Source organism: Hoplias malabaricus, chromosome 1 (genome assembly GCF_029633855.1).
Source record: "Hoplias malabaricus isolate fHopMal1 chromosome 1, fHopMal1.hap1, whole genome shotgun sequence".
Taxonomy (NCBI): domain Eukaryota; kingdom Metazoa; phylum Chordata; class Actinopteri; order Characiformes; family Erythrinidae; genus Hoplias; species Hoplias malabaricus.
The window spans coordinates 44,139,790-44,154,954 of record NC_089800.1 but is presented as its reverse complement, the minus strand read 5'-3'; the positions used below and the strand labels follow the sequence as shown (position 1 = coordinate 44,154,954).

Here is a 15,165-nt window from a genome sequence, read left to right as displayed (position 1 = left end):
TAAGTTGCAGTGAACTAGCCAAAACTTGGCATTAAAACGTAATATCTCATATAAAAGACCAATGTAATCCAAACAAACTCATTTATTTTTTTCTTTTGGATCTTCTGGAGTACAAAATGTAAATACTGAAAATGCTATGTAATCAAGTGTCTAGTCACAACTGTGAGCAGGGGAAAAATGGGATTAAAGAAAAAGGGAAGGGGAGGGGGAAAAAGGCGCTTCTGAAGAGTTCACAAACAAACAAATAACAAACAAAAACAAAAGAGCTGATAAATTCCCCAGGCCTTTTGGCAGCAAAGGGCTGCTGACAGATTTAAATCTTTACAGTACAAAAACAGCCCAACTTTGTTGCTCCTTGCAGCAATAAAAAGGCTCCATTTGCATGATGCTATCTGGATTTGCCTGCATTAAAAAAAAAACTTATTCTTGATGTTTTTGGTTATTTGGCTCCAATGAAATCTACAACTCCGCTGCCCTTCAGACCATCAAAGAAGAAGTAGTTCCGGTGGGGTGCATCTCTCTGGGACAGCGCCTGTATTTATTTTAATACACAGACAGAGAGACAAGAACTCTTTAGAAAGGAAATGACACAGCTGTTATTTTCAATAATCACAGGCCCTTCAAACATTAGACGATGAAACTGAACTCGCTGGTGGCATTCTTTGTTGTGGTGCCTCTTGTCAAATGACTGAGGGACAGTGTGGTGCAGAAGACATGTGAGTTGCAGCATGTTTCATCATGCAAAGATATGGCGAGACAGCCTGGCTTCACTCCACCACCATGTGGGTCCAAGGCCTGCGCAACCACCAGTGAAGTTACCACATACCCTCCACCAGCTTTCCCTGACCACAGCATGGTCCAGCCTAAATCTAAAGAAAACAACGTAGAGCCAACCCAATATTTCCACAGCCTTCAGCATAAACATGACCTACATCTTTACCCACCAACTCTATAGATCCAATGCACCCAATTACCTGGTCATGGTTTACTTACTAGGTGTGGCTCTATGAACTATTTACATTAATAAACTGGACTTTGTGCCAAGATTTCAGTTTGACAGCACTGGATTTCATCAGTGACCGGAAGGTTACCTCTTCAAGTCTGGCATTTTCATAAAGTGTCGGCAGCTAAAATGTTTGGATATATCCCAGATTCCAAGGAGGAGGGCAGCTGCCATATGGTTCAGACAGACCCTTATCAGAAAAGCCACTTCCACAGTTCATGGAAGGATTTTGTGCAAAATTTCAGCATAAAGAATGAGTTTGCTAATGGGATGTACTGAAATGGACTGACTAGTATAGGCAATAAAAAAAGTGTTTGATGATACAGATCCCTATTGCTTTCCAAGTCTTTGAAGCTTCAGTGCATTTCTAGATGTATTTTTATCCAAATACTGACTGCCCATTCAGATTATGTAATTCTCTTCCAAGCCAACATACTTTACTTCGTTCTCAGTATTAGTATTCTCTTAGCAATTTTTGTACTGCTACTCCTCCTAGGATTTTTAAAGGAAGAGTCACAAAATGTCACAAGATCATAGGACCTGTAGCCAAATCTGTCACTTGTGCTTGTTGGGGCCATCTTATGTTTAAAAATATATATATATATGTATTTCAGAATATTGGAATTTATCCCATAGGAATACATTGGCTGAAATGTCAAACTGTCCTACCTCTGTCAATGGTCAAACTACGGCCACAAGATTTTACATGTTCAAGTTTGGTCACCAGTCTCATTTTTATCCTTCATTTTATCTTGCTCCATTCATTTGAATGTGGAAGGCTAGAGTGTGTGATGTCATAATCCACTGTACCTCAGATATCTTTCTGAACAAGCATTTCAGCTATTCGTTTTCTTCTAAAAACCTTATACTTTCACTTACAAACTTTATTTTCTACAACACTGATATTTAACTTCCACTGTCATGCAGTACACACATATAGAGCTCATACACATAGATCTTAATACATAGGTATAACATCACAAGGAACAGACCTAAGGAAGTACCGATAAATGTGGCAGGATTAAAACCAAACATCACAAACCAACACACATTATACATAAATACATGCACATACACATATATGTACTAAAATGGCAGTTTTAGGTGGCAGTGTTTTTTAAGGTGTCAATATTTAAAGTGATAATTTATTTTAAAAGGCACTTAATGTGTATTTTTAAGGTGTCAATATTTAAGGTGTGTTATTTAAATGTGGCAATCTAAATAAAATGGCAGTTTTCTTAATGTGGCAGTGTCTCACTATTTAAATGTGGTAATTTAGTTATGTTTTTTTTAAGCTGACAGTATTTTAAGAATTGAAGTTTTTAATGTGACTTTCTTAAAGGTGAAGGTCAGAATATATAGACATTTCTTTTTAATGTAGCACTATTTTAAGGTAGTATTTAATATAAATGTTCTACAAATTTATATTAAATTTATAGCTATCCAGGAGTATGTAAACTAACGCTGCAACAATTTTAGCAGCATTTTCCAAGCCAACCTCAAAGTTAGTTCACAGACATTCCCCCCTCTACTTGTACACTGCAATTTTAAATACTTAAGGCTACTAAACATTCATGTATTTTTGTTAGATTTATTTGATCTCCATGCAGGATTGGATGCACAATACAGGTCAATAAATTTATGACCTTCATTTGCCAGTAGATCTCACTTTTATGGGTAAAAGGTGCTGATAAGACTGGGACTTTACCTAGCTAGAAATTCCCATTGTTTGTTTACCTCACAGTATACTTTCTTAACACAGTTCTTCAAAGAACACTGGGTAAGATTAAGTATTTTTGCTCCTCAGCTCCCCCTATAGGTAAACATTGTAATTCTGTTTTACCACATTGTCCTGAACTGAGAGAGGGAGGCCCTTTGTGAGCCCAGAGTAGCAATAACTACAGGTCAGTGAAACATCTGTAATTTTAAGGTAAAATATTACCTAGTGTTGCAATAAAAACAATCATAAAGCTGATGTTAAGCTGATGACTTACATACTGTAAGTTACTATTACTAATTTACTGTAAGAAATATTCTACTCTTTGTTTTGCTATAATGTAGAACAGAGGAGAATGGGTCCTCTAAAGTCTTTCTTAATAATTTTGAAGTCGTTTTCCAATGCCAAATTTAGATGAGCAACCTTCACTTGGTGCGACAAGCTGGAATTCTTTAAAACTGCTGTGTGAGAACTCCAGCTGCAAACAGTTCTCTATAAATCAAATAGAATTTAACTGAATTTAAGATGTATTTTTAAAAAGAATGAAATTTAATAATTGATCGTCAGATTTGAACAGAATTCAGTTTTTAATGTATATGTAATTATTAAGGAGAAATTCGTTATTGTACAGAAATGTAAGAGTTCACAGAATTGTTCTCAATTATGGGGATAAAACAATAGACATCCAAAGTATTTAATAGCCCTTAAGCTAAAAATTTGTCTAGATCATGATTTAAACAGACCTGAAAAAACTGAGATTTAAGTGGCATTTGAAAACAAACTTTTATCAAAAGGTGTTTTTTTAAAAAAAATAGGAATTAATGGTGAAAACTCTTATCCAAGATCACGTTAGCATTTCCAGATTGCTTTCTCAGGAGGTCAAGAGAACATAAGGAAAAATGTTGGTTGCTCATTTGGTGAGCAGTAACTTTTGTGCAACCAAGTCTAGAGCAACTGCTACTACTTCACAAGTGTTTGTTGCCACAACCGAGTACACTTAAGTTTCCCAGACTTTGGTAAATTTTAAAGTCTAGCCAACAAGGCAGCTGACCCATGTTTAGCGTTTTATATCCTGAATATCCTGTTTAATACTGTGTGTATTAGCATTATTTTCTTGTCTGTTGTAGGTGATCTCAGGAGGTCTATATTGCTTAATTAAACATTTCTGTGAAATACTGAAATACAAATTAATTGAGAAGCAATCAATAGAAATATTGTGAAAGGTGCTGGGATTTTACCTTGACTATCTCCTGACCAAGTACTCCCCCCACCACTGCACATACAGGAGCCATCTCTGAGAAGCAGTAACTGTTTTAAAATAAATAAACAAACAAAAATAAACAACACATATACAGATTAGGTTGCTGATGTAATTATCCATGAGCTACTGAATTACAGTAGTAGAGTTTTTAGAACCTGACAAAGTTGTCTGGAAGCAGCTCTGGATTTACTCCCATTGCCTCCAATACATCATCCCTGATCTGCAATAGCAGATGCGAATCTTCAGAAAAGCTGCTTGGGTCAGGATTACGGCCTATATCTGTTCGGAACTTTAGCAAAACTGTGGAGAAAAAAAATGGAAAATAGGAATGTTTATATACATTTGCAGATCTGTAAAACAATACACAGAATAAACTTGATTTTAGATATTAAAATCAAGCTACATTAAACAACTTTACCAAGCAATAAAACTAACTTTCTGACCACCCACTCAACTGCACACCAAGATCTGGGGCAATCTGAGTTTCCACCAGTCATAAAATCAGTCACAAATGCCATTGCACATTAAGGAAACATTATTCAGTCTTCTTACCACTTTACTACTTCTATGAAACATTACTATTTCCATATCTCCAAGAAAGCTTTCAATGCAGAGGTAGCCATAAATCTTTATTATACATGATAATTTAGTTTTAGTTTAGTTGAGTTTGTTCATATAAAAATAAAACTGATCTTTCGACTTTTTAATGTTTTGTAAGTCATCATATATATATATATATATTTGATTATTCATAGCAATTTCTTGCCATTTTACCATAGCACTCTGGAAATTTAAAACTATGTACAAAACCTAAAGTGAAATCCATGTACATTTCATTTCTTTACTAGGGCTTAAAATAGAGATTTATTTTTTTTAATCTATGCATTTACGTAAAAATGTAAGCTTTACATTTTCAAGCTAGATCAATTACATGTGGCGAGAGACTAAAGGCTACACCAGATAAACATGAAGTAATTTTGCGGAGACACCGATCAGTTTTTTCTAATTAACAGTGCAACTTAAATAATTGCAATTACTGTATTACAACATATATTCCGCAAACTTTCAGAGACTACCCTTTATTTATTTCCCAGTGAAACATTAACTAATAATTAAGTAATAAGTCATTAGGCTGTACATTTTTATTTCAAAAAAAGGCAAAAAAAAATCAGAAAGCTTAAAAACTAAACATATGCTTAGAAGTAATTATATTTTATTATTTGAGAAATATAAGGGAAAAAAGTGTATCTTTGACAACTCAACTGAACATTGTGGGTCTGAAATAGGAAGTTTAAGGTAAACGTTTATTTAAAAAAAAACCCTCTTTAAAGAGTGTCATTTTCTGTTAAATATAGGATTAATCGTAATCTAAAAAGGAATGCCCTAAGAATTTACGCAAATTAAAGGTTACATGGTTAAATTCACAGACTCAAATGAAATAAAATGCAATAAAATATAACACAATGTGGTTGCTTGAGGACAGATTCATATCAGTGGCACAATATGTCTCACTAACCCCATCATTGGGGTGACATAACTTCAGAAAAATCAGTGATGTGAGACAGAGGAAACAGCTCTTCCTCAAAAGCACTTCAGCCATCACATGCCATTTATAAGCACTTTAAATGTACTTACTAACCTTTAAATGCTTCAACAAACAAATAGGATGTATTTTTTTTTTGTTTCCATCATTTTGCTCTTATATGTGAAGAGGGGCGACTGAAGCATATAAAACCGTTTTTACAGAGGCGGAGGCAGCATGTTTTCAGTTTGAAAGTCACTGCACATGACTGGCCATGGACAGCCTGTTATGGAAAAGTGCAGGCCTGTACGAGAATGCCAGGTGAACTCAAAAAGATTTATTTGAACTGTCACAGCGTCTTAACGGAACAGAACTATAAGCAGTGTTCTGAAGACTGAAGTCTATAATTAGAGTAAGCCTATTAATAGCCTACTGAATTGGATTATTCAAATTAATGTATTAAAAGTTGTAGGCTTTTGGACTGAGTAGAAATAAAAACAACCCAATATGGGTATTATTACTGATACTGATAAGAAAGGAAGAAAAAAAAAAACAGGATTCAGGATTAAAAACCATCTTTTAATAAGTCTATTCCCAAACTGGACACTTTCACAATGAGGATATTTGTGCCTGAGTCGAATGTGATTGCCTGCTTCAATTATATCAGACTTGGCCAAATTTCAGGCCTTAGATGTACCAGAAAACAAAAAGTTAGATTTCTCAATCTCCATCTACAAATATGTGAATATTTAATGCTTTACAGGACAATGGCTGTTGAATATATGGATGGTGGATACCTTGCAGTAAAAAGTAGTCTGGTGGGGTGCGTTTCAGACGGACTTTGGCCTCTTCACTCGTCCAGTCAATTTCTAGAGCCTCTTTGAATGAGCAGAAACTGGCTGTCTTTACACAAAAGAGATTGCAGAAGTGTGAACTGTGAGCTTTGTTAAACAGAACTGACCAAAGACAAAGCTGTAAAAGGTACCTTTTTCACCATGGTGGTCTCATTAGGGTCAACTTTAGGCTTCTTCATTTCAGGTCCATCATTAGTCTCTTCTGATTGCTTCACCACTTTTGCTTTCTCTCTGAGGAAATGACAGACATCAGCACCACCTCACACAAGATCATTAATTATAAAACACCAGAAAGTGCATACTCCACATAATGATGCTCCTGGCCCAGGTTGGAGAACATGTATCCATGGTAACCACAGACATCCCCACAGAAGAATTTAATGTTTTTGGAAGCGCATAGCTGATCCACACGCACCATGAGGTCTCTGGAGCATCCAGTCAAACAAACCTAGAAATAACAAATTGAACTTTATAAAGAAATACAAAAAAAGATGGAGCAGTTCCCAATATAATTTATCATAATGCCCTCTGTTGAGTATAAAATTTACTAAAATAGCAAATAACAATAATACTAATCATTTACAGACATGGAAAATCCTGTGCAGGAGTTAATGTAGTAAATTTTATATATACACTAATATAAACTAATACCACACCAGTTCTATCTTACATTTAAAAAGGTATTAACACTGAGTTTTTATCTTATAATACTAATTCCAGCTGAAAAATATAATAGGTATTACACATTTAGTGTTGTAACAGATACAGTTATATGAATCATTTTAGGAAAATATTTGCATTACACCATCATGCCATTCTACGATCTTAAATAATTACATATGGTTTGTTTACTTCACAATTTCAAGTCATTATAAATTTAACAATACAAAGTTTGGCCAGTAGGGAAAATGGTGCAAACAGTATTCTACTTCAAGATCCACAGACTAGCCTTCGAATAACAAAAACAAAAAACAAAAAAACAACAACAACAACAACAACAACAAAAAAAAACACACCATCTCTAATTTAGGGCATGTTTCATGTAAATAATAAATAAATAGGCCCTAGTAAGCTGGAACTGAAGCCAATTCAACAACAGCATTCAAATCTCTTTCCATCTTTCCATCACTGGTTTCCATGTAGAACAGTGTAGAAAATATATGTGAAATGGACAATCCATACATCATTCAGTGCTATCAACTTTGGAGTCATTTTATATAGCTTTGATGAATAAAAGCCAAAAAACCTTTAAATCATTTACCGGTTACAACCTATATAATGAGAAAGGAGCCTCCCCTGAAAATTTCCATTTTTAGAATTGTACATTTAGAGAACTGCAAGCCTCTTCACCCTCGTAATTTTCTGCAGTTGATGTTTTAGTTCATATTTTCTAGCCACATGCCAACTTTTCAAATTTTTACTTCAAACTTAAGCTATTCAGACAAGTCAAAGATAAGTTAACTGTCTCAACCAGATCCAGACCTATTTTGATACAATCCTCAAATATATAGCCTTTAGTAAAAGACGAGACCCCAGTTTACAGTTTGTTGTAAATGAAAATATATTCAGATTGAGTCCATGGTACTCAGCCGGAAAAGGGTGGAGTGCTCTCTCCAGGTTGGAAGTGAGATCCTGCCTCAAGTGGAGGAGTTTAAATACCTCAGGGTCTTGTTCACGAGTGAGGGAAAGATGGAGCGCAAGATTGACAGGCGGATCGGTGCAGCGTCAGCAGTAATGCGGGCTCTTTACCGGTCTGTTGCGGTGAAGAGAGAGCTGAGCAAAAAAGCCAAGCTCTCGATTTACCGTTCAATCTACGTCCCAACCCTCACCTATGGTCACGAGCTTTGGGTAGTGACCGAAAGAACAAGATCGCGGGTACAAGCGGCTGAAATGAGTTTTCTCCGCAGGATGTCTGGACTCTCCCTTAGAGACAGGGTTAGGAGCTCGGACATCAGGGAGAGACTCGGAGTGGAGCCGCTGCTCCTCCACGTCGAGAGGAGCCAGTTGAGGTGGTTCGGGCATCTGGTTCGGATGCTTACTGGACGCCTTCCTGGAGAGGTGTTCCGGGCATGTCCAACGGGGAGGAGGCCCTGGGGCAGACCAAGAACACGCTGGAGAGACCCTGGGAACGCCTCGGTATACCCCCGGAGGAGCTAGAGTCGGTGGCTGGGGAGAGGGAGGTCTGGGTTTCTTTGCTCCGACTGCTTCCCCCGCGACCCAGACCCGGATAAGCGGTGGATAATGGATGGATGGATGGAAAATATATTTATTGAACACTATATTCATTATGGATATTTTGTGAGAGGGCTTGTTCCATCTTATCCAAGACACCACCCCATAGAGTGTTATTTTCTGGTCTGGTGATAAAGTCTTGGCATGGTATGATCACTACTGCACTCACTCTTTAGATGCCGCTATATGAAATGTCATGGTGAAGACACTGGGTGGCTCCTGAGAAAGCAGAGTGCATCATCATTTATCTGTTCTGACTGGAGGTTGTTTACAGCCAAACTATTGTTGTTTACTTTTACAGAGTGAGCACACATGGCACAAGTCATTAACTGATAAGCCACAGACCCTATGGACATTGAATTCATAGGATTGCAGAACATGGTTGATTGTGAAATCAGAAGCAGAGTATTAATAAAACTTCTCAGTAGAACAAAATACCTAGGGCCTTTGAGGCCGAGCTGATTCATCGCATTCTGCCACCAAAAAAGTGTTCAAGTCTTATTTACAGCATATGTAACTTTTTTCTGCCTGTGGCACACTGTATATGGCCCAGTGGCATAGATTTGCTCTTGACACTGGTGGGGACCTATGAATCTTACAACGCCCCCCACCCCTATGTAATGATTGTTGTTTTTGTTTGTTTGTTTTTTTTCCTTTGCTCTGTGATATAACGACAATTGACGCTGTTAACAACCAAACTACAGAGACTCACATTACAGGGAAAGGCACAGCCAATCACACTGGCCATGTGTGTTATAGGGAGGTAGGACTTGAGTAGAGAATGTGATGTAACACTTTCTGCACCTCTAGGTTAATGAGACATTAACAGATTTTTTTTTTTTGAGGGGAACAAATTATTGGTGGGAACAATTCAATAATTGTTGTATATTGGTGGGGATGCGTCACCTCTGTCCATGCTAATTCTACGCCCTTGATATGGCCAATAGCACAGCTATCAAGCAATGACACCGAGAGTCAACCTAAATATTAATTTATTAGATTATAACAAGCTTATAACAGTTCCCTTGTGCAGCAGGTCCTTAACATGAGATAAAAGTAAAATGACAGAAAAAGCATGACTTTTGGGGCCTGGGGTGAATGCCACATTTTGAAACGTTTAACTTTATATACTACATTAAACTTTTATTTTAAATAAAGTGAGGAGAATTCCACATTCCATATCAGCTTTCCACAATACTTGTCCTTTAACATTGTGAAGAAAACTGTTTAATGAGTTTGACATGTTCCACAACGGGGAAGGATTAAGAAGGATTTTCCTCAAATTACTCAGCCTGAAATGTACAGCCTAAAGCACCATGCTTATGCTTTGCTGTCCAAAAGGCTAAGCTTTTTTAATAGGCTCTGCCATTGGAGAAGTAAACAGGTACACAAGATTTTTCCCTCAAATAATAGCTGTCAATCAAAATCAGATTACTGTAGCATAGTGATAACAACCATAGTCTGAATGTTTGCAGCCATGCCAGCCTCTTTCCATTCCTATGTATATAATATCAGTAGCTGCTAGATGAAAGAGTAAAGCTGTCTCTGTTAGACCCCCTCCTCACACTTCATATTTTCCCCGCCTTCTCAACTCTCTCTAGTACTCCCACTGGGAGATTTCTTATGGCTTACAAACACAGACAGGCTGGCAGACAGCTTGTCTACACTTTGAACATTCACTTATTGCTGTTAGATTTCACGAACAATTTCTAAGCAAAACAACAGCATTGCACTATGAAGGAAAATAATAAAAAGAGAGCTGCATGCATTTTTTCCAGTAAACACAGATGTCATTAAAAAGATCTTTGATTCCTCTCCTGCTTGTTAAAGACACTGCACACGTGTCTCATCATATATTTCAGAAGTGACAAAACCATTATCAGCTTTTTAATTTGTTTAAATATCAATTAATTTGATGGTTATTTGCAAAATGAAAATTACAATGGGTGAAAGAACTGTGATTGGCTTCTGCTAATGACAATACCAGGTCCATCTTGTGGTCATGAAGACAACAACTGCCACTAACAATAAAATACACCTATACAAAATAAATACATTTAGATTGTTTAATATTCTCACTTATTCCTGAAATCAGCCTTGTGAAATTCACTGGGCCGTTGTCGTGAAACTGCAGAACACTGCCGCCTAGTGTTTATTTTCTGCATATTTAAATCATTCTCCTCCCCACAGCCAAGGCCAGTTCCCTCCTCCCCTTCCCCTCACAATTAGAAATAAATTACTCTAATGTCAAAAATAAATACAAAAAATACAGTAAAAACTGGGAGGATATAGCGTGGATTAAAAGACTTGATTTGACGTCAGGTGGCAGATAATTCAAAGGAATTTTTTTTTTGGCCTTCACTGATATTGTTACTATTCCCATTTATATGCATTTTGGCCAGATTTAAAAGGGAAAAAACATCCTTTTGCATTTTGCATTTCATAAGCAACCAGTTAGTGTTGTCACAAAACCTAAAACATCAGGGAAAAGTAATGTTCGTTCTCTACAAGCTTACGGCGGTTAGCAAAATCGCTGGTATCTGCTTGTTAATTGTGACGCCACGCCATTTCTGTGTCCAATCGCGCCTTCCGCCCCGTTTCATACATTCATAAAGACCTGTTTACTGTTTGAATAAAGCTGAATGTCTCAATCAGTTATGTGATTTCAATTCAGGAGTTCAGGGAAAAAAAGAAATAAATTAAACATAAAAAGAAGCAAACTTGTCTTTGGCAGCACTTTTTGCTCATTCGCAGCTCATTCTGATTTGTGTGGACCGACTGTGCTGCTCCGTCTCTGGAAGCAGAGAAGCAGTGGAGAGAGAGCCGTCTCTTCCCGCTCAGGGCAAAGTCCCAGTGTTCTAAGGGGTTGTGCTCCCGACAATTCTCTTCTGTGTAAAATAGCTAAGGTTTGTACAAGAATGTCGCTGGTACTAGTTGGGTTTTTTGTTTTTTATATAAGTCGCTAGAACGTCTGAAAAGTCGCTAAAACTAGCGGAAAACTTGTTAAGGGCGGGAGAGGAGGCAAAGCGCTGCGGGCTCACACTGACCCCCCCCCCCCCCTGTCGCTCCGTGGCACTTGTTGGAAATACTTTTCTAGTATCGGTATAGCATGCAACACTACAACCAGCAAACCATTTTACAAAATTATATAAGATAGATATCCCTTGGTAAAAAAAATAAACATTTTGCACCGGCAACATAAGGATACCTCACTTAAAAAGTAGCAAAATCTCAAACTTTAATGATAATTACTACAAAAAGCTCCAGAAAAATTCAGTTATAGAATCACAGAGTGGAAAACCGCTTGCAACAGACAGATACAACATGCCACACGACTGAACATTCACAAAATTGTGGACAGCCAAGCATTCAAAATCCAAAACAGTTCTGACCATCTTATTATGTAAAAAGATTTCAAATGCTTCATCTATATCCTTTCTGGCGTTTCCTGGAGGGATTTATACAGTACAAAATCTTGTAAAGCCCAGAGAATAAGACTCAGTGAGAAATTTCACAGCCTGAAATTAACACACCAATTAAACAGGGAAAACAATTAATGAGTTGACTCTGTTGTGTTTGAAGTAAACTGTGCACAAATCTAGTTTTCCAGGAATCAAAAAAATCAATTTTTTTAGGCACTTTAAATTAGCTAGTGATAATAAAAATATAATAGTAAAAATTTAGTCCATAAACTACACCAGTTTTTTTCAGTAACAGAAAATAAAATGCTTTAGGATTAAACAGAACTGCAGTTCTTGTTTGGACTTGGACTGAATATGAAAAAAGAGCTCTCTATCTGGCTGTTCCAGCACTTACCGCATCAAACTGAAGAAAGAAATCATCAGACTTGCTCTCCACTTGATCAGTATCGGCCTTCACTTCGACCATGGGGTTTAGGAACTGGGCCCGTTCCAAAGAGGCCTGTGCCTGATTCTGACCATCTGCATCCACTGGGATCAGGAACTGAGCTCGTCTGGATTCCTCTGTCACCTAACAGGTCCAGAAATGTGAACATTATAGTCATTTCTGGTTTTGTAGAAACCTGCAAATCTTGAAAAAACTACTGGAAATTATTATTAGGAGTCCTGAAAAAGCTTTACACTTGTTTTAGTTGAGTGAATTTTATTGTATTCAGCCAGTAGCTCAAGAGCATCACAATTTCTCAGCAGTGTTTGTGTCAGCAACAGGTGCAAATTTGAAAGCGTATTTGGAAACATCTGGACAGAAAGTTGTTGGACTAGTACAGCTGATTACAGAATATCCTACCTGTTCATGATCCAGAAGAGTGAGTGCTTTCACTCCAGCCAGAATAAGGTTTTTTGCTATTTCAGCACCCAGACCTCTCAGTCCAACCAGCAGCACTCGAGACCCCCTTAGTCTGTGAAAAAATACTGGCTCTTTTAACATTGATATACAACACTATAGTTTTTTTTTTTTTTATGTGTTACATCATAAACAAACCATATAATCACAATGTTTTATTTGAAGTCCAATGTGAATTAATCAGTGCCTGAACTTAAGATGCAAACGCAGTCTCTCGTGAGTCTGGATTAAAGGCAATTACACTAACTATACTAGTGTTACATTGTATTTCATGGTGTACTGTGTATATTTGTGTACAGCAATTGTATGCATTGTTATATATTTTGTGTGTGTGGGTGTGTATAAAATGGAAATTCTAAATGATAAATAAATATGTATTCAAAACTTAATCAAACATGTGAATAATTAATTGCTCGCATAAACATAACTGGTTGTGCAACCCATGGTAGTAATTGTATTATCTTGCTGTGGAGGAATATTGCTCCACCCTTCTTTGCAGAATTGTTTTTTTTTTTTATTTTTTTGGCTACAAGGGAGGATTGTGGTTGAACCATTCACAGGTGGAATTGCTTGTATGCTTCAGATCACTCTGCTGTTTCATACCCCAGCTGCACTTGAACTTTAGGTTATGAACTGATATTAGGATATTCTTCTTTAGGATTTTCTAATAGAAAGTAGAATTCATGTTTGCGTCAGTTATGAGTTGTTGTCCAGGTCCAGCAGAAACAAAGCAGCTCAGACCATTACACTACAACCACGGTGTTTTACTGTTTGCATGATGTTCTTTCTGAGAAATGCAGTGTTAGATGGGTGAATCGGGATCCATATCTTTCAAACAGTTACACTTTAGAGTCACAAAATCTTGTGGATTATCTATATTTTTATTGGGAAATGAAAGATGAGTCTTTGTTTTTATTGTATGTAGTGGTTTGCATAGTTAGTGGTTTGAAGTGTGTACCCTAACCTTAACCAAGAAAAATCAGACATGCAGTTTTTAGGTATTTTTATGTTCTGGATAAGATATTGATGTGCGCTTGGAGACATTTTGGGGGGGGGGGGGGAGGTGGGGGGGGGGCTGGCTCTGCAAACCAGAGCTGGCAGGTCATTACTGAAGTGCCCTTGAGCAAGGCACCTAACCCCCAACTGCTCCCTGGGCGCTGTGGCTAGGGCTGTCCACAGCTCTGGGCATCTGGGCTCACTGCCCCCTAATGTTCACTAGTGTGTGTAAATGTGTGTTTCACTGCATGGATTGGGTTAAAAGCGGAGAACAAATTTCTCTGTGTGCCAGCACAGTGGCCAGTAAAGTGATGCTAATTCTTTTTGCAACCCTGTTTCACATTGCCAGACAGGTTGTATTTAAGTGAAGTCTAGGTTCTAAAAATCGGAGTCATCATGCCTGTGTTTCTACTGTAACTTAACCCAACTGAATTTGGTAATTTGGTTGAAATAAAAATTCTTAAAACAGATTACTGTGTTTACTAGAATTATCTTGATCCAACACAAGACATTAATCTGAGTAACTAAAACATTAGTGTGTGACAAATTTAAAATAAAAAATTAAAGAAACTGAGGAGGGGTGTAATACTTTTTTCACAGCATTGTATTAACATAGATGTGTGCATGTATGTGTGTCTATATATATATATATTTGTGTGGGGGCAGACAAGTCATTACAGGTGCCTGGGAACAATTGGGTATTAGGTCCCTTATATATATATATTAAGTCATTTTAGCTTATAATGTATATGTATTGTCTATCTATCTATCTATCTATCTGTCTTTATCTTTGTGTGTGTGTGTGAGAGAGAGAGAGAGAGATAGAGAGATAGAGAGATAGATAGATAGATAGATAGATAGACAGATAGACAGATAGATATCTTCTGTGCATCCAACCCCCCACAAATGGATTTTTATTGTTTGTGTATTATGGTGTGTGTGTGTGTGTGTAAAACCTCTTCTGCGCATCCAGACCCCAGAGGCGGATCTGTCGGTCGTACTGAGCAGCCTCCTCCTCGCTAATGATACTCTCCTCTTTCTCGATCATGTCGATCATCTCAGAGCAGTGCAGGTGAAGCCGGAGTCCCGCAGAGTCCGCGCAGTACCGACCGGCTTTGTTTCACACACGGTTTCCTCTTTCAGTGAAAAGAGTCCCGCTTACAACGATTCAAAGGGGCGCACAGTGATGACGCACAGGACACACACGCAAATGGTCTTCAAACATGAAGACAATTTAAAATAGCTTTTCTTACGGTG

The 15,165-nt window shown here is 37.4% G+C and overlaps 1 protein-coding gene across 1 annotated transcript; it reads right to left on the bottom strand.

Annotated features, from left to right (window-relative positions):
* Nucleotides 1–87: 87 nt before the first annotated feature.
* sae1 (SUMO1 activating enzyme subunit 1) lies at nt 88–15,098 on the bottom strand. Its single transcript, XM_066663719.1, has 9 exons — nt 14,865–15,098; nt 12,856–12,967; nt 12,406–12,579; nt 6,660–6,805; nt 6,489–6,588; nt 6,301–6,406; nt 4,137–4,281; nt 3,959–4,028; nt 88–532 (listed from the first exon to the last, which is right to left on the bottom strand). Exons 1-9 carry the CDS (start codon nt 14,963–14,965, stop codon nt 440–442), a joined length of 1,047 nt encoding a protein of 348 aa, XP_066519816.1. The 5' UTR covers nt 14,966–15,098; the 3' UTR covers nt 88–439.
* Nucleotides 15,099–15,165: the final 67 nt, after the last annotated feature.